The sequence below is a fragment of the Molothrus ater genome, chromosome 5 (genome assembly GCF_012460135.2).
Source record: "Molothrus ater isolate BHLD 08-10-18 breed brown headed cowbird chromosome 5, BPBGC_Mater_1.1, whole genome shotgun sequence".
Classification (NCBI taxonomy): Eukaryota; Metazoa; Chordata; class Aves; order Passeriformes; family Icteridae; genus Molothrus; species Molothrus ater.
In genome coordinates, this window is record NC_050482.2 from 41467045 (window position 1) to 41487396 (window position 20352).

General features: G+C 37.5%; 1 protein-coding gene across 2 annotated transcripts in view; it reads right to left on the reverse strand.

The window, feature by feature from the left end:
- Positions 1-1600: 1600 nt before the first annotated feature.
- MGAT4C (MGAT4 family member C) overlaps positions 1601-20352 on the reverse strand; it is a 325114-nt gene continuing 306362 nt past the window's right edge. For both annotated transcript variants that reach the window (XM_054514946.1, XM_036401628.2), the window contains 3 exons: positions 13321-13474; positions 8952-9099; positions 1601-7215 (listed from right to left, as the gene is read on the reverse strand). In XM_054514946.1, coding sequence (XP_054370921.1) covers positions 6059-7215; positions 8952-9099; positions 13321-13461 — 1446 coding nt within the window. In that variant the 5' untranslated portion in view covers positions 13462-13474 and the 3' untranslated portion in view covers positions 1601-6058. The remainder of the gene's footprint in view (positions 7216-8951; positions 9100-13320; positions 13475-20352) is intronic.

The following is a 20352-nucleotide window of genomic DNA, read 5'->3' on the forward strand; positions in this document are numbered from 1 at the left end:
ATACTTTAAATTTTTGCTCCAGAATTCAGTCTGGCAACAGTAAAACCAACATTAACGGGTAAATAGCAATAAAGAAGAAAGGCAGCTATTTCATAGTCTGAACAGAGGAAATGAACATCAGCTTTTGATGTTCAGCTTTACTTGTTAAATGTGAAATTCTTACCTAAGCCCAGCCAAGGGTTGACAAAGGGTTTAATCAGCAATATAATCCTACTTAAAGTACTTTCAAGTTCTACGTGGAATTTTAAGAACCTTTTTACAACTATCAGAGCAAAGTGGAATTTTATTTGAGAACCGTATTAGGTAGCATGACAGTTAAAAAACATCTATAAATGTGGCTGAAAAATAGTTGAATATCTGCCCAGCTGCCAATTCCATTTCATGGCAATTTAACAGCAGACTACTATTATGGATATGGTATTGAAATTATTCTTTCTATGTATTTAATTTCATTGTTAAACTTACATGCAATAAATAATTCTTTGGATTGAGGTGGAGATATATATTCCATTTTTTGAAGCTCAAAAAATTATTCTCATTGCAAGATAGTATTTATGAGGAAGACACTGAACATCCCTTCTGGGAAGAATGGTGTTGCTGATAGGAAATTACCCGTAAAAGTTACTATAAATCATGTAGTTTTATATAGATTTATGCGTATTATATGTATTCATACAAAAATAGATCTATATCTTTAATTATCTAGGAGATGAATGTGCAGGACAAACCTCTTGCATGGCCTCCCATCATCATGAAGGACTCGAGCAGAAGGACTCAGATCTTAGACAAGTGTCGTACAGACTCTGGACATGGTCCCATTTCTCTTCTTTTACAGCAAAAACAGCAATGTAGCCTTCCTTTACATGCCTGACTGTTCTGCCAAAGGGCAAGCATACCTAAGTGACACAGTATGTATTTGCTGTGGCAAAACTAGTAAAAGAGGCAAGATATTGGAAAATGCCATCTGAAGATACCAAAATACACCCATATGGAGAATATCTTCATTTCAGTCTTCCAGGGTGGCTAAAACTAAAATAAAGACGATAAGACAAATATTTCTGTATGTGTACATATATAATTATTTTGCAAAACCACCCTTTCAGTTTTCTATGATATATAGGTCAACACAGTTTTGATTAAAGGGAGTATAAATTTAATAATTTTTGTCTTCAAGGACTAAGGATTGAAAAACAAAAATTAAGCCCCTTATTTTGCTTTATCTGAAAAGCTTATGGAGTGGTGGAGATGCTCTAATTAATTTGTCTTTGTATATAGCATATGACATAAAAATCATCTGTTTTCATTATGATACATGTGTATTTTCCACTTGTTTTTACAAAATGTTATACTTTACCATTTGAGGGTATGACACTGCTAGAGCTCATGACACATGATCTGCATTACAGCTCATAATTTAATACTTATTTAAATGTAGTCTAACAGAATTGCAAATTTAACTAGAGAGCAGTAAGAACTATCATTTCCATCAGATTGCCTGAAATGCTTCACAATGAAAACTGATGTCATCTGCAGTTTTTAAGATAGTTAGATATTGGGTTTGTTGCTTTAATAAGTTTCCAGAATGAAATCTTCTCTAAGGTGTCATAGTTTCCTCTTTATTTAACTTGTAGAAATTCAATAATGAACAGGTTTCCAATGTCCTTTTATAAAAGCGAAAACATTAGTGTCTTACATAGGAGAATACTGACCAGACAGTAAAACAGAGCACCAGAGCACCATATCAGATTGATCTAAAAAATATTACATTTGTATAGAATCTTAGTGAATTACCCATATCATAGTAGTTATCTTAAATATTCTAAAACTGGTGGTCCTGAAAATTGCCATGTCTGGATTTGTTTATTCTCCAGTAAGGGCTCATTTCTTCTTTTAATTTGAAGTGAAAAATATTTTACTTCCCAAGAATTCCCTATGTTATACAATCAGCAATCCCAAAAGGTGTTAGTAGGAACAATACATGTAGTTAAGTTCAGAACAGATGCATCACTGTCCGGACCACAGTGCAATATTTTCAGTATTTGTGGGAAGTGTCAGTCTCACTTCAGTGCCTGGTAATGTTATGATGATTATTCAGGTGAAAAACACCCAAAAGATGACTCAGTCATTGGACACAGCCACTACAGCTTCATGAGAGGGAAGTCCAGGTTAACAAACCTGATTTCCCTTTATGACAAGGTAACCCATCTAGTTCATCAAGGGAAGGTGGTTGATGTGATCTTGGATTTCAGCTAAGTTTTGATAGTGTCTCTCACAGGATTCTTCTGGAAAATAATCCAACACACAGCTGGATAAACACATCATGTGATGTGATGGGATAGCAACTGGCTCACAAAGAGTTATAATGAAAGGGGTGACATTGGACTCGGGTGACATTGGACTCGGGTCCTGTCGTTTAGTGGGGTTCCACAGGGCTCCGTTCTCAATCTTGTGTTCTTCAACATCTTCAGAAACGACTCAAAATGCAGGACTGGAAGGGATACCAAGTGAGTTTGCAATTGATGCAGAACTGGGAGGATGTGTTAACTCCCAGAACGGCCCTGCAGAGAGATCTCAAAAAGTTAGAGAGGTGGGCAGTGACTGACCAAATGGGGTTCAACAAGGGCAAGTGCAGGATTCTGCACCTGGGATGGGGCAGCCCTGGATATATGGACAGACTGGAGAATGAGATGCTGCAAAGAAGAGCTGTGGAAAGGGACCTGGGGTTTACAGTTGATAGCAAGTTGAACACAAGTCAGCAGTGCCCTGACAGCCAGAAGGGCCAACCCTGCCCTGGGGGATATCAGGGACATCATCACCAGCTGGGCAAGGGAGTGGGTCCCACTCTGCTCTGCGCTGGGGCTGCCTCACCTTGAGTGCTGGGCCAGTTTTGGGTGCCACAAAAAGATATTTTATGGCTTCTTTTTTTTTTTTTCCCTTCCAGAATCTGGTAACCATTTTTTTGTGAATATGATGGATAAGATATGTGTTCAGTGAAGGAGAAGCTGGATGCCCTACAGTGAGTGCTCAAAACGTTAGCTTTTATAACTGAATTCTAGGATTTGCTGGAATAAATGTATTAATTATTTCTTCAAAGCCAGGTCAAATTCAACAGTAAGAATGGTGCATGCCTCTCATTCCTAGCACTTACTAGTATTCAAAGCCAAGGAAAGCTTTCTCTGAGGGCATTTTTGGGTGTGATCTCCTAAAAGTGGTAAAAACCAGATGAGAGATCTTGCTGCTAAGCCATTGTGCCAAAGATGAGATCCATTACAAGTGTTATTTTGAAAAGAAGAGCAGTTTTGTTCAGCTTGTAATTAAAAAATACCATTTAGATTGCTTAGGCTTATGTTGAGAACATTTAATTTGTACTAGCCATTCACATTGTCTATGGTTTTGATTGCAAGAATATTTGAAATCTTGGGATTGAGTGTATTTTCTAATTTAGAAAACTGCTTCAGACATATTGCATTTCTGAATAAAAGTAAAGATTCCTGCTTAACCTAGTAATGTTTGTTTTGGCCCTAATAGTTAGGGATCAAGGAAAATTAATGAATTACATGTTAATGATCAAGTGGATACAGAGGAGAGCTACGAAAATGATTGGAGGGCTGGAGCACTTCTACTATGAGTAAAGGCTCAGAGTTGGGGTTGTTCAGCTGCAGAACAGAAGGCTCTGTGGAGATCTTATAGCACCTAAAGAGACCCCACAAGAGAGCTGGAAAAGGACTTTTTACCACGGCATGTAGTGGCAGGACAAGGGGGAATGGCTTGAAGCTGGAAGTAGGTTTAGAATAGATATTGGGAAGAAATTCTTTATTGTGGTAACAGCAAGGCACTGGAACAGGTTGTCCAGAGGAGTTGTGAATGCCCCATCCCTGGAGGTATTCAATACTGGTCTGGATGTGGCTCTGTGTGACCTGATCCAGTGGAAGAAATCTCTGTCCATGGCAGGGGGGTTGGAACTAGATGATCTTTAAGGTCCTTTTAAACCCAAACCATTCTGTGATTCTATAGAAGACTGACAGCTTACTTAAAAAAAAATGGGGATTGACTAATAACTAATTACCAGCTAATTATTTTTGAAATGTGGAATATCAATATTAAAAAGTCCTTCATAAGTATTTATAATAATTTAAAATTAGTATGTATTTCCCTTTTTTTAAAGAGAGCTTTAATTTTCCTTTTCCAGTTGAACACGTATGACACTTTAAATTTATTTTATTGAAGATATGTATGTAAAAAACTAGAGATTTAGGTATACATTATGGAACAAAGAAGCAAAGACTTTCTTTGAGAAAAAGATCTTTTTCTGAATTAGATAGAAGCATATATCAGAAGATTTATTTGACAATATACCTTACCTCTGTATTGGACGATTTGCCAAAGCTAGACTCCAGATTTATGAACCAGGAAAATCAATTGCATTGATGTTTTGTGTAGATTTTAAAAATAATTTATCCTTCTGAAATAGACATCTTAGGTTTGTATGTACTCATCCAGTAGCTAGTTCAGTCTTTGTCAGTGCAAGCATGAAATTCTTGAAATTTAATTCTTGCCTTCCAGGTTTAACTAAACCCCCTAAATGCAATCAGATGATAAGCACAGCTTTCATGAGATTGACAGTAGAATGTTCATCTCTGTCACACTTGCAACTCATGTATTTCTTAGTGTGTCTACTGAGACAATCTAGGGAATTTCTTAGAGGAATAAAACCCCATAGATTCTCTAAATCTAAATCTATGCATATAGTGTAAATCATATGCTATATAGATTCCCTGTGTGATCCACTGGAAGCCCAGAGCTAACACTGAAGTCATATGGACTGGAGGAACCTTTCTGCTTATTGTCTAAAGCCAGGCAAAATATATTTATAGGAAATAACCAGAGGCAGTGGGAAGATGTCTACGATACTAATACAATCAGAATTAAAAAATTTAAAAAAAACCCCAAACACCCAAAACCCTCCTAATTAAGAAACATATTAATTTCTCATTGTATTAGGATTCTTAATTTTGTTTCTCTTCTGTTGACTACAGATCATCCAGGACAGACTGGAGATTACATTCACCCCCAACTGATTAACCCAGCACATTTTGCATTTGTATCATGCATGGGCAGGTAGATATGGAAGGTATGACAACCCTTGGAAACCATGCTGTAGTATTCAGCTGTCTGCAAATTTCTCAGAGGGAGTTCTCCATATCGTGAAGGAACAAAACATGTTGAAGCTGAGATCTGTTGAGATGCCTCTCTAAGAGACATATGCTGCTCTTGAGGTACCTGGGTTTGATACTGACATTGGTAGTCAAGCAGAAGGCTTGCTTGGTGTGAGGCAATTTGAACAAGTAAGGAGAATAAATTGGTCCCTTACGTAATATAGAATCCAAGTAGTGCTCATTTCAGTGAAAGGAGCCAGGAAAAAGAACAAAGGATATTTGTTGAGACAGAAAAACAGATGCAATTATCTATTTTTTACATAATTGTCATGTCAGATTTATAATTTTATACATTCCCTTTTGACAAGAAGTTGCAATGACTAGCCACATTATTTTCTTACAGTGCTCAGAAGTAAGCTGCCAGTTTCAGGACAGATCTTGTCACAACTGCCTGGAAAAGAAACACATTACCAACTACAGTACAAATGCATACTACCATAGGATTTAAAATTTTTATGTGCATAAGGTGCAACCCAATTTCTTTTCACAACATAATGGGCATAGATTTAAACCTTTTGGCAGTTCTAAGACAGATTTTTTTTTTGTTCTGTATAGTCCACAAGATCTCTCTTACAGAGAAATAATAATAAAAAAAGGGTTTAAAGATCTCAAGAGAGGTTTGAGAACCTTTTGTTTTCTATAAAATTCGAAATTTTCAACAAATAAATGTTTGTATATTGCCTGACCAAACTGGTAAAAAATAAATTGCTTTACTTGTTTTGTGATTTCCCCAGATATTCTGTGTCTCTAGTGCAGAGCTGAAGTGTTTGTTTTTCTGGGGAGTGGCACCAGTTGTGACCCAGTTGATTGTATGCACCCTGTACCTTCTCAGGTCGCTCACTCTATTGATTTGGTGTTTGAGAAGTCCAGACGCTAATGCTCCTAATGATCAGCCATTCTTTTTGACTTTTAGTAACAAGTATTCTCATGCAGTTAATATCAAACAGAACTTTGTGCTCTACATCTGTTATTTCAAAATTCCCATTTTTGAACTCCCCTAGTCTCAAGTAAGTTGTACATTGTCTTCCTTTTTTACTGCCTACAATCTTTTCACCTACTTCCAGGGCCCCGTGATGTAAAATGTCATTTTGCCGATCTTCAGTTCCAGTGACAACTTTAATTTTACTGATTTTAATGGGCTTTTCAAATACAATCCCATAGAAGTCTCCAGTAGAAGGAGCTTTGCCCCAGAAGTACTCATCAATGCTGCTGTAAGCCTTGCTTGCCTCATAGTTTTCAAATACATTCATATTGGTGTGCAAGTTTGCAGGTGGGTTGTCTGGGATATCAAAGGATTCCTCTTCAAAATCATCATCCTTTAACTTATTTTCAGCTCCTTTGTAAGATGAGTAGTATCCCATGTGCTGGAAGAGAGATGGCTTAAAACGTATCACTTCCTTTTGAGCTAACAGCCCACGAAAGTGGATGAGCAACCAATCGCAAGGCATTTCTTGGTAAAACATCAATAGAAAATGGGCCAGGCGTGGTAGGTCATGGGAATGGTAAAGCTTTCCAATGTACCCCAGCTTGGAGAATTCCAATGTCACCCAGTAGGATCCTTCTCGTGAGGTAATTACTTTCTTAACAGCAGTCAAAAAATTCTTTGAGCAGCGAACATCATCCTCCAGCATCACATAATAGTCAGAAAGATTAGCACAAAAGTTTAGAAGGAAAGCATAATCTACATTTTGTTTTGATCGGAACTTCACGCGGTCCTCGGGGTCATTGTAATTTCTCTTAAGGCCATCCAGTACAGGATAGTAATCCTCAGGGACGTGAATAACTATTAATCTGCCCGCAATTATGTGATGCGCAAATTTCTGTGAAATATCCTGGACCATGCCTTCACACCAGGCTGAGTCAAAATCTGCCAGCTGTACTACCACTGCAATTTCTTTGAGTTCCTCATAGCTTGACTGCTCAAATATGGACTTGATGGTCTCAAGCAAGTAGTTTCCCTTTCTCCGTTTTACAGAGGATAGTCCAATTGTAAGATACCCTGTACAAAAGACAGTTCAAACAGAAACTGAGAATCTGATATTGGAAGCAATTTTATCACAAAGATATTCTCCAGAGCTGTGTTTATATTAAATAAACCTTGTGAATGGTGAAGACTGAGAAATTTGGTATGTGAGTTTATGGAGCTGCATGCGACAAAGGACATTTATTGCCTTTTCATTAGGAGGTGTGATATTGCGAGCATAATGGACATATGGAGACTATTGTGTTAAACATTCACTTGTTTACAGCCAGGAGTAGCACTCTGGGGACAAATGCCAAAGCAGTGTGTATGTTTATGTCTTGTAGACAAAACCACATATGCAATGATAAGGCTGTAAATCTGCCAAAAGAAAGGGGATTGTGAGGGGATTATTCACACCATATTTGGAAAGCAAGGAACTACCAAATGCAGCATTTCTATCATTTTAAGCCCTCTAAAAGTCTAGTTACGTCTCTGCATAACTTTACAGTTTTATGAATTTTGCATGGGTAGTGATTTCTCAGTGTGTTCATTTTTAGGTGAATTTGTCTAGTTTTTCCTTGCTGGTAGTTTTTCTTCTAACCCTTTTTCAGGAGTCATCAAGCATTTTAAAGGGAACACCGTTCAATTTAGACATTATTTTAAAGTAGAACTTCTCTCCTTGCTTGTACAAATATTTTTTAATGCTGTTATGTTCTTTCTAGACAGAGATATATCTTATAAAACATGAAATTTCATTTCTGCTGTTTTGTAGTCACTGTCATTGTATTCTTACCAGCATTCCAAATCAGAATTTTTTTCAGATGTTTGCTCATATACCTCTATTTTTGTAGCTTCTGATGAAAAAATGTTAAGACTGTGTAATTGACAATGTGTACCTAAGTTGAACCTACCCCAACTTTCTTAAAATGTAGTCATTTGTAAAAGACTGCTCTGATAGTGATTCAGGGTTTCCCTTGAGGCTTAAGTCTGCTCAAATGAAGTGGTACAGTGAAGCACAACCCCCAGAAGTAATTTACACTGCATACAGAGCCATTAGATATTTCAAATCTAATTTGAACAGACTTATAGCTTTCTGCAACTCACGTACTATTTTATTTTACCTTCTGGGCTTGGACTTCAGGGTTTTGTTTATGTATGTGAAATGGTTGATTTGGAATCCAAAGGACACCTAGGTATGGCCATATTTCACTTTTAGAGGAAAGTCTTGAACCATGTGTGAAGAATAACTAAATAGTCCATCTGCAGATGGCTGTGAGAGGAATCCTCCTTTACTGTCCTGATAAGAGCACAATTCTCCTTTTTAGCCCAGCTAAAGGAGCAAGGAGGTCCATTTGCAGCTACTGGGCTGGCAGGGTAATGGACCTGAGGGGTGCATCTGTGTTATGCCAAGCATACTTAAGATTGGGTTTACCAATTATACAGAGATGGTCTCAGAGGGTGGTTGCAGAACACCACCAGCATGTGCCTTGCTTCTGCTTCCTAAATCACCTTCCTCTTGCCCAAGAGGAGATCCATGGAATTATGCTCCCACAGACCATCCGGAGGCTGCCTGCAGGGCATCTACAAGTCAGGCAGAAGGTAATCAGGCTGCTAGGTCTGGACTAGAGGCCACACAAGAATGGCCACTAACTCTCTTGAGACTGTCACTGCTTAACTCAGCCCCTCTTGCATAGAAATACCACAGGGACTATATGGATTTCACACCTTTTTAGATTGCCTCATTTTACAATATTCAAATTGCAGTTACTTACTTTTCCTTGGCAAAGGTGTTCCAGCTAGGTAGCGATAGGAAATGTTTATAGATCCTGAGAAATTAGACAAATCTTTAAAACTGTGAACATAACGCTCTGGGTTGAGCTGGTGTGTGGCTGTCTCTCTGATTAATTGCTTGTCCCCTTCCTATTAGCAGGAAAACAAAAATAACAAAAAAAGGGAGAGAGAGAGAGAAACACATTTGTGAATGTCAGTTAGAGAGGAAACATGGACAGGAAGGTTTCCAAGAATAACATTTTTCAGTTTCAGCTTTCATGAAAGCATGTAGATGTCACCTCATTTAAAACAAAAACAAACAAGCAAACAAAAACCCCGCAAACGAACAGACATTGCTGAATATCATACATTTTGACTACAGAAAATCTACCATAAACCTTCAGATTACAATAAAAGAAAAAGAAAAAAAAATACTTTGCATAAAACTCTGGAAAGGTAGCAAATATTAAATTACTGGCCAAAAAATGCTGTGGTATTCAAAAGAAGGATAAGAAAATATCACTCAGCAACAGATAGGATAACTTTCACAGATGTAAAAAAAAAGAAGATTTTTAAAAAATGTTTCTGTGATTAAAAAATATACCAAAACTGCTGCAAAGGAAAGACAAATCTAGATCCTGGTATCTGGCTCATTTTGAGAATTTTTCTCATTTTTCTGAGAAGCTTTGACTCAGATTTGCGATAAGAAGAAAGGCATGTGATCATGCAGACAGTAAAAGTTTCTTTGAATTTGGAGAACATTTTTGATGGCATAGTCAAAATGTACATTTATCACCACACCTCCTCTTCATTCCTCCTTCTTCAGTCCTCTTCCAAGAGGCTTCCCTAGTGATGGTAAAGGCACAGAAGGGAAAGAGTGGCTTCATCAGTAGTGCCCTACCCATAATGTCACTTGGGCCTCAGGGAAAGTCTGCTCCTCAGTCCTTAAGAAAAGAGAAAATATCTAACAGCTCCTGAAGACTGTATTTAAATGTAGGAATGCTTATTTAATTTATGTGGTTTGATTTTAGTCTGATGACAGGCACGTGAATGAATGAGTTTGTTTCTTCTGATGTATGCAATATGTTAATGCACTAAAACTTTGGGATCTGTCATTAAATGAGAGCATTGTGCAGTAATAGTACTGCTGCTAACTGAAACAACCACAGAAACAGTAAACAGTGCTCATATTTAATGGCATAAATATTAAAAAATGTGTCAAAGCTATATTTTATAGCACAAATAAATCTTTCTGTAAACTGATCTTACATTCATTTATAGTTCATTGTTTTTCTTGCACAGAAGTAGTAAAAAAATCCACTTCTGAGCTTAGTAAAGATCTTTGGCAGACATCCAGGGGCATCTACCTGCACCGTTATGCTCTCTTGATCTTCAGTGTCTCTTAAGTAATTTCTCTCAAGTGCTTATGTACCACTTTGCATTTGCTCATAAATTATGAGAGGAAATTTGATGATCAAGTTCAAGATTAAAATGTAACTCGATGATCTTGAAAGAAAATACACCAAAACTTGAGGAGATTTTCCATTAAAAATGTCAGGTGGAAAAGAAAAAAGGCTGGTCCAAAAACTTTCTTTTTTCAAAACCTTTCTTTAATATCTGAGAAGCAAACAAAACATTGTGTCATGGGTTCCAGAATGGAGCACCGAAATTCCTTGTTTCATAAGGTCTTGGAATGGAAGCTTATTCTGCTGGCTGAGGTTTTGCTACATAAAATTTTTAGAAATAGACAATGTCAGAAGAAAATGTTTTGATTTTAACAAGCAAAATATCTGAACTGACCACAAAAATTTTCCTTTTTTGCCCCCTCTTTAATAAATGGCTTTTGTGGCTAACATTTCCTTTTAATAGCTGCTCTTTCATTCTTTTGTTGAATGATGGGCAAAACAGATATCTGGATTTTTTTCAAAAGATTAAAATCTGTTTCTTCTTTCTCTGATTATGTAGAGGTCAGTGAAGCTGAGTAGCTTGATTAACTCTTCTTGGTTTTCTTCTCTAGCTTTTTCTAGAATGGTTTTGGCTTTCTTCTGTTAACTAAACTCTTACTTGCATTCCAGTGTTTGCTGGGAGATTCATGTGGGTGCCAAAGGATGAAGTGCCACAGTTCTCCACCCTTTATGAAGATGCCCTGCTCTGCTAAGGATGCTGTGTCAATTACAATAGTGTAATTCTTTGCATATTGCCCAAAACAGTGATTAGTATTCATAGAAGAGCACAGAACACATGCTTCACTTACAATCCACTTACAACTCTGAGTAGGTAGAAGACTCCCTTGTGAATATGGTGATATCTGGTATATTTTAGCTTAATATGTCTTCAAAATGCTTGATCAAATGCAGTTAATACATTGCAGATGAAACACCTTAAACTGCTTTTCTAATACACATGTATCAGCACTGCATAACTGCATGTCCTCCACCCAAAATACTTCAGTTATTTTGCCACATGGGCCCTTACTTTCCATTTCTGCAGCAAATGCCCTGCAGAAAACAGTGAAGGGATTCTCTGGATATGTGAGACCCTTTGAGGAAAACCAGAAAGTTTCTCTTCTCCCTTCTTAGGGTTTACCAAAATGAATGTCATTTTAATACTCTAACTCTTTGAAAAAGACACTTGTGGTACATCTGGTGCCAGAGACACCAGCACCACAAGCCCTTGCACAGCCTGAGACTGTGAGGAGGAACTCTGGGTCAGTTGTCTTCCCTCTAACAGTTACCTTCGTCCAGCAGGAGATTGGCTGCAGTTTAGGGCTCTGAGGACTTTCAGATTTTCGTTCCCTGAGGGAAACTGGTTAGCCTGCTGTGCTCAAAAGCTTTTCCCAAGTATATTTCTCTTCACCACAAACAGTGAAATTGCTCATCTTTTACCTCAGCAGAGAAAACACACCAGACAGGGTGTGTTTGGAGCTGTCAGACAGGGTCAGGAAGCTTGGGAATAAAACTAAATAAATAAGTTGAAAAGTCAACATCCTAACACACTTGAAAAACACTTGATGGACCATAAAGGTATCAAGAGACCTGGAAGAACTCTCAGGAGACTTGGCAAGAGACTTGGCTGAGAGCTACATGAATGCAAACATGCCAGAACTGTGATGAGAGAAGCAATGAAAGAGAGTGAATTTATAAAAGGTGGCAGGGAGGGGGAAAGAGAAATTAAGAAAAAGACATGGAGCCATCTGGGGAGCTGGCAAATAGGCAGGAAGATTTCAAAAACAAGCCAAGAGGAACACCATTAGCAATGATAATAAAAATACTTTCAGAAACATCTGGGAGACTTTGAAGCAATTAGTGAACAGAGAAGAAACATTAGGGAAAATGCCACTAGGAAAAAAAAGTGATAAGTCAGGTCAAATTTTATCATAACCAAGAAAAGTTAAATAAATAAAAAAGTGAAATACCTTTGTGGTACACAAAGAAATACATCTGTAATGGAGTAACATGCTACAAGAATGGGCTATCTTTTCAATGGCCTAAAAAAGTACTAGCATAATATTCATATTGTAATTATTTACAGTACTGTTATAACTAATTTTATAATTAGAATATTTTAAATTAAAGTAATGATGACTGTATATATGGTTCTGATAATAACATAAGGATTTTACTGCTTGTGTATTACACTTTTTGACATACTATTATGTTTCTTTTCAGATGCAAATGAGATCAGAATTCACACTTCAAAATATTGGAAAATCCATACTGTCCCCATTCAATTCAAGATAAAGACAGCACTATCTAGTCATATCACAATATAACAAATTCTGTTTAGCCATTTTACTACTTGCAAGATTCAGTTTTCCACCACTATGATGTTTTACTGGGCCCAGTCCAATCTCCAAAGAACTGGAAATTCAATCCATTAATTGAGTCTCCAGGGCTCACTTGGCATTCAGCACTGAAACACCCCTAGGTTACACATAAACCATAGAGTTGCGCTATGTTGCCAGTAGCTTATTTGTTGAAATTCCTAACATAAATATTTCCAGAATTTTTTCCAAAATCATAAACTTACATTAGGTTTCATTTGTCTAATTTTTAATGTTGTAGTACTGAACCCATCAGACTAAAATCTGAGTTACAAAAAGTAGGAAACACAAAAAATAAACTCACTAAAATGAAATTATTTATGCAAAGAGCTTAAAGTAGATAAAATGGGTGTAAATTTTCTTTTATAATTTTATTTCTATAATAGCATTTAATGCAGTGTTCAGAGGTAAGATTTGCAGCGTATACAAAACATGTTGAAAAACAGCTCACACAAATAGTTCAGATGTAGTTTATCCTCAACAATTTACTGTTTTACTAGCGGTGTTTTACTGTTTTGTTTTTTCAGGATCACTTCTTTGCAACTTACCAAAACATAGCTATCCTCAATGTACAAGTTCATGAAGAGCAAGCAAACAACAAGGATTCCTAAGAACGACACTGCTGATCGTTTCCGCAAGCATCTCATTTTATCAAAATATTTCAAGTTGTGTCTCGTGAAGAACTGCATACGGTAGTGTCACCTATAAATAAAACCACAGTATTACAAGAATGGTCCACCTGATAAGCAACCTGATAAGCATGACAAAAACTAAACTTACCTTCAGATAAATCAAATCCCTTCAAACTTACATAGACTGCACTTTCAGGCAGAATCAACTTCATTTAAGCATTGTCATGCTAAGGTTGACAATGCTTAAATGAACTAAGCTTCCCTTTTTCTTTTTTTTTTTTTTTAATTGGTGTCAGTAAAGAAAGAACACATACCCACTGTCATACCCATTTTAAAGTAGTCTTATGATGGATGTCACTGTGGCAGGAGTGCATCAACAGTTTAGTTTGCTATGCTTAACTGTCAGATCCCAGCTTGGTGGCTAGAGATGATGCTGCACATTGTTCCCCCATGTACTTGTGTCTCCTCCCAACAACAGGCCAGGTCAACCGGCAAGGAGGAAATTATTGCATGACTCAGTGTTGTTACCAGTAGAAGAATTCTGTATGCCAGAGCTTCCAGGCACAAAAAAGGTACTTTCCCTGAAGTGAAAAAGTACTAGTAAGACTGTACAATATCTCTTAGAATTTTTCCATCAAAGTACAGAGGCCCAAGGTTAAGTGGAGGTATTATTTCCATCTTCAGAAGAAAAGTGGGTCTCCACCTCCATGAGACACATCTAAGCAGAGTATTGAGAAATCCTTTCCAACCCAATTAGATAAATCAAATAAGGGTGGCACAGAGATCATGAAGCCCCTCAATATTTCTGGTAAAGATCAAGAAAGAGGACTGTCTAGTCATATTCTAATGTTGCATATTCATTTTAGTTATTTTACTCTGGAAAACAAGATAAATGCTGTTCTTGTCCACCAAATTGTAGCACTAACCTGTGTAGGACTGTATGTGTTTGAACAAGATTCGGCCCTAAATTAAAGATCTCACTGCCCAAACTCTGAGGGACTATTAACAAAACAGCAGACTACAAACTTATTATTTATCTATTATGTTCTTACTCATAATTTGATTATTTTCCACAGCAATTCATGATTTTTCAACTGAATTTAATGTATAGAAATTATATACAAATGAAGACTTTAAAGCTAGGCTATGTGAAGTCGTAAAAAACACGACACGTGCAATGGTTAAAATCTGCACTTAAATACCTTCATTTTTGAAAGTGTTGAACATCTACGCTGATACAAAATAGGAGATATTAGGAGTTCCATAAATGATTTGTCATGTCATATAGAAAATTTTCTGTCCTAATAACAAAAAATCTAGCAAGCACAAAATCCAATGTATATTTGTTTTGCCAAACTGAATAAACACATTTAACAGTATAAAATATGAGTCCATTATACTCCAGAGAACCAGGAGGTAAATATATAAAATATTTGTAATGCAATTGGTAATTGCAAGGAATCTATAGATTTGAAATGAACTGCAGTAAATGGAGGCTGGTTGTACACAGAATGCTTTTATATTCACTATGTTGAGAGTAAAACCAGTTTACAGGCTGCATGAAGAAAAGAATTCAGTAACAATATATATTTTGGGTCTTTGTTTAGGGTGAGATGAATTAAAAAACCCTGATTATTCTGAAGCTGAAAACCCCAGCGCAGATATTTTTTAAAGCTACAGCAAAGATTTCATTTTTCTTAATATCTAAGGACATTGAAAATAAACCTCAGGAAGGAGGTGCTGAGGACATAAATTTCTAAACGCTTAGCCTCCCTGTACCCCTGCAACTCCCTGTGACAGCACAGTTGTTGCAAGTTGTCTGTGGATCCAGCAGGCTGTTGTGGAAATCAAAGGTTGCCCCCGTTTTAGAAAAGACTGTGTTACACATATGATTTGGTTTTCATTTTTATTTCATTAGTTTTGGGTTTTTTTTTTTTTGTTTCCTTCTCCCTTGCCCCCTCCCTTCTTCTCACAATACAATGACTGATTTTCAAACCACTACACTCTTTTAAAAACCGGTCAGAGGATCACTGGATGGTTTAAATACTGACACTTCTCATATTAGTGGCATTAACTGTTCTGACTATTGAAAATGCAGTTAGTCTGGGTTAGAGTGCTTGCAGTTGCTGTCAGCATATTACATTTCCCTTGGGTTAAAAAAACCAAACCAAACAAAAAAAACCCAACAAAACTTGGAAATAAATAAATAAATGTGTGTTTTTTTTCAGTCAGGGGATGAATATATGTGGCATATTTGCTCTCTGGACTGTGGTGTTACACAGGCACCCCCTCAGGTGCCCTGAGCCACCTGTCTGAAGTCCCCAAGGGTGTGGAAGGGGCTTAGAACTATATTTCCTGGTCATACTGTATGAGATCATTCCAATGTTGGGTTGGGAATAAATATAGAGGGAATTACATAGGTGAGGCTAGAGGAAGTGTCGTGACTAGAGGGGATGTGCAGAGAGAGGAGGGCACAGTACAGTCAGCGCTCAGAGCACACCCCCATTGCTAGTGCTGGTGGCACACGAAGCCTTCACATCTCTGTTTGCACGTGGAAACATCTGGAAGCACAACATCGTGCCAGGGGGGATCTTTGTTCATCCGATCTCTGGGTAGGTCCACGCCAGGTAAAGGCAGGGAAGGCAGGAGGCCCCAGGGAGGGCGGGTGCCGTCAGGGGGAGGCTGTGGCACCGCTGGTGACAACACCAGGTGGCAGCGCAGGCTCGCCCGCGCCAGCCCAGCCTGCTGCTCGTCGCTGTGCCCAGCCGGGGCTGGGCTGCGGGTGCTGCTTCACGTCCTTGCACCGTCAGCCCTTGGCTAAGAACGCGCCCAGGATCGTCCATCTGTACATGCAGGATTCCTTACATCTTCCTCTAGCATCTCTGTATCCGGTCTGTGCGTCGCATTTCTTCTTTTTTTCTTTTTTTTTTTTTTTTTTTTCAGGTAATGTCATTCACCTTTTCAAAAATAGTCTCAGAATTTCCTGCAGTGAGACCTCTGATTTTCTTTAAGAGCATTTGAGCAGAACGTTCACCATTACTAAAAATCTTTGAAATTGAAAAAAGGTTCCAATTCATAATTCAATTCTGAAGGCACAGCTTTGCTTGAAGATTTTATGCCTTCATTATTCATGCATAATTAAATAGCTATCAGAATGGTATAAATGCAATTTGTTTCATAAAGCTGGCATGAAGCAGTTAAACAAAATAATTAATAAACATGCATAAATTATAAATCTTTTCCTTTCTAGATGAGATATGTGGCTTTTCTCAGTCTCTAGAGAGGGAACTTTTAAGATCACAGATCTCTATGTACATGTATGAGCTGCTATCAGACACACATATGCAGTTTTACATGGTAATGTGAAATTATAATTCCTTTGACTTTCTAAAAAAACACACAGTGAAGAGGTGGTAAGCCAAAAAATGCAATGACATACTTTTACAGTGGGTAGATGCTGTTCTTTATAGGATCTACAAAGGTGTGAAATCTGTGTAAAAGGTCAAGAATTGATTTTCACATGACACCGTGAGGTTTTCTCTTGCAGAATTTGTGACACTCAGAATAATTTTAACTTTTTTTTAAAAAAAGTAAATCCCAAATGACCATCCAGAAGGACTGTTTTTAATAAGGCAAGTCATTGAAACCAAATATTGAAATGAAAATATTTAAATTTATGTCTATTAAAATTTTAAGATAAATTTTAATTTGGATTTTAATATGGCTATTCCCAAGAGGAAAAAATTACATAAAGCGAGTTTTTTTTCTCCTTATTTTCCTTTCTTCAGAGAAAAAGACTTTTTGCCATTCATAGAATAATTTCACTAATTCATATACATTCACTCTGGTAAAAAATTTTGTATTTGATCCACTCTAATTCTTCATCACTTTCTGGTAATACTAAGGATTTGTGCTTTGTCCTGCTTTTAGAGATTATCACTTACTTTCCTTATATATTTCCTCCATAAACAGATACAAAAAAAGGCTCTGTGATGTTACTTTACCCTTAAGGATACCTACACAAGTTAAGGACTTAGCCTTACCCCTAACCAGTACAGTTAATCTGCTTGTATCTACAGCTGTACAGGCTGTAGAGCAACAAGGTCATCTTTGTATTATACTCTGGTCTGCTTGAGTGCTGTGCCCCAGCAGCTCAAAACAAGTTGCTTATTTAGAGAGGCACTGGTGGCTGTGAGAAATGGCAACTGAATTATTTTAATATTTTAACATTTTAAAATGAGACAGTAGATTTACCTGTCACTGTAGAGTCCATTTTCCAGGAGGTGGAGCTGATCTACTGCCACATGTATTTTATTAGATAATACAAAAATATCTTTGGATTATTAAAACCCTTGTGAACTTTATTGCAATCCCTGATTTGACAGACACACAGAAGCCGGAGCTTTATTCCTCGGTTTTGTGATATAACATTCTATCACTTACTGAACTGCTTTACTTGCAGTTCTTAATGCTTGTCCAATGTGTTTTTCATTTTTTCTTTTTGGAAGGCTGCACACAATACCTCAAGAATTACATTCAGTTATCTTTATAAAGTCACAAAGGAAACACTTCTAAAAAAAAGAAAGGGAAAAGCCCCAAAACAAATCAGATTTTTTACATGGTTATTATTAAATTTTGCATGTACCGTGATTTTCTTATGCAAGAATAACAAAAATGAACCCTAAATTGTGATGTAGAATTGAGCTGCAGAGGATAGTTTACTAGAGCATTGCAATGATAGGTTATTCCATAGGGCTTAGATAGACTCCCAGGCAGATTCACTGCCTTACTGAAAGCCTGAATGTACACATAAAAATGTTTAAGGCTGACAGGCAGGATGTTCGCTGCCACTGGCAGCAGGGTAATAAAAACTAGTTTGAAGGAAAGGAAAGTTTAACTCAGAATGAGGCTAACAAATCCAGAGGAGTTCAGGTTCTAAACTAATCATAAATAGATTGTGTGGGTACACATGCTTAAATAAATGGTTTAAAGATGATTATATCGTCTGAAATCTGTGTTCTAGATACAGGAGGTTAAAAAGTGGAGCTATATTAGTAGGCAGATTACTCAAAAGTGGCACTGAAGAAAGGATGGGCTAAAGAAGTAGGTTTTAGAAGAGAATTTGAAAGGCATAATTATCCTTGATCCACAGAAAGGGAAACATTATTTCAAACACTAATGTAGCGTATAGATATATACAGACCCCAACAGTTTTGGAAAAGGGATCAGAGTTTAGGAGGAGACAGATGATTCAGCTGAGTCAAGTTACCGAACAATGAAGAAAAGCAAAAAGCTTAAATTCAAAGCAGGTGTTGGTGGATGAAGTGTCTTTCCTGTCTGACAGCTTCAGAATGATATAAAATGGAGTAAAAAAACTCTGGCTGTAACATTCTGAGCAAAATGCAATTCATTTCTTCTGGCATGGAATAGTCAAGTCTAATCAAGGGGAAGAGATGACTAAGAAGTATGAAGTTGCATTGACTTACGTGGTAAAGCATTATCTAATCTATCATTGGATGGATGGCTGTATACCACTGGATTTATTTTATCAAGTACTTGTAGTGTAAAATATGAGTTTTAGAAAAACTATATAGACAGTGAGTTAATGGCATGTGGAAAAAGCCTGGAAGATAAGAAAAACATAACAAAGAAATCTGAAATAACCCTGAATTTCTGCTCCACAGAGACAAAGCAAAGAGTCAAATAAAACAGCATTGGTATGAAGAGAGAAGGAGCAGGTAACTGTGACATCCAGGGAGAGTGAGATTAGAAGCTTTTAGAGATACAGGAGTGGGGTATAAGTCTGCATCAGAAATACAGGGAGAAATGCTGTGCATTGAAAATAGCACTGGGCATAATTCAGAGGAGAGAATTTTTAGAAAGGTGAGGATAGACATTGTTACAAATATAGCCAATAGATTTTATCCATTGCCTCATCAATTAATGAAAGGAGTACATGGATGCAAGTATTGATAGATTCAACAGAAGATAAAATTTTAATGAATAGCTCTCACACAGTACATTTGTACAGTATGAGAGTACTGGGATTATGAGAAGCTACAGGCTATCAGATAAACTAAATTCCTTGAGTCTATTAGGGACCAGCAAGAATAAACTAGAGGGACAGTATCTACACACCCTCCTCCTGGTGGGAAGATACTTCAACTCTAGGTCCTTCACCAAAGCACAGACTCCATGAGCTGATGTGTCAGCAACACTTCCTCCATGTGTTAACTCATGCCTCAGTGTCCCACAGCCTTCAAAGTTTAGAGTTGAGAGCTTGTAAAGTGCCATGGACAACCCTGTTTTAACAGAATTGCACTGAGACAGAGACAAACATCTTTTGGGGACAAAAAAATAACAGAAATGTTTGACCAAAGCTGACTAATCTTGATGGAAAGAGTTTCACCTGATGAAAAGAGATTCTGATGAAATCAGTTCATGGTTTTCTCATCAGCGCACTTTGTAGCCTCACATACTAGAGACGTGAGTGCTTTTTCAGAGAACTGCAAAATCACAGAACGGTTCAGGCTGAAAGGACTTTTAGAAGTCATGTGTTCCACTTTCCTTGTCTGTGAAGTGCCACCTGGAACCAGGTGGCCTCGGCGGTGTCCAGACAGCTTCTGAAGATAGGCAAGGAGTGAGATCCACACATTCTCTGGGCAGCATGTGCCAGTGCTCATGATGTTCAGAGGGAACTTCCTGTGTTTCAATTTGTGTCCATTAACTCTGTCCTGTCACTGCTGGCTCTTTTTTCTATTATCTATTCAGGTATTCACATACAGGGTAAGGTTCCCTCTGAGCCTCATCTTCTCCAGACTTAACTGTCCCAGCTGGCTCAGTCTTTTCCTACAGCAAAGATGCTCCAGTCCCTTAAACATCCTTGGGGGCCTTCCTTGGACTCTGTTTGGCATGTCCAGGTCTCTACTTTAGTGAGGAGCCTGGAAC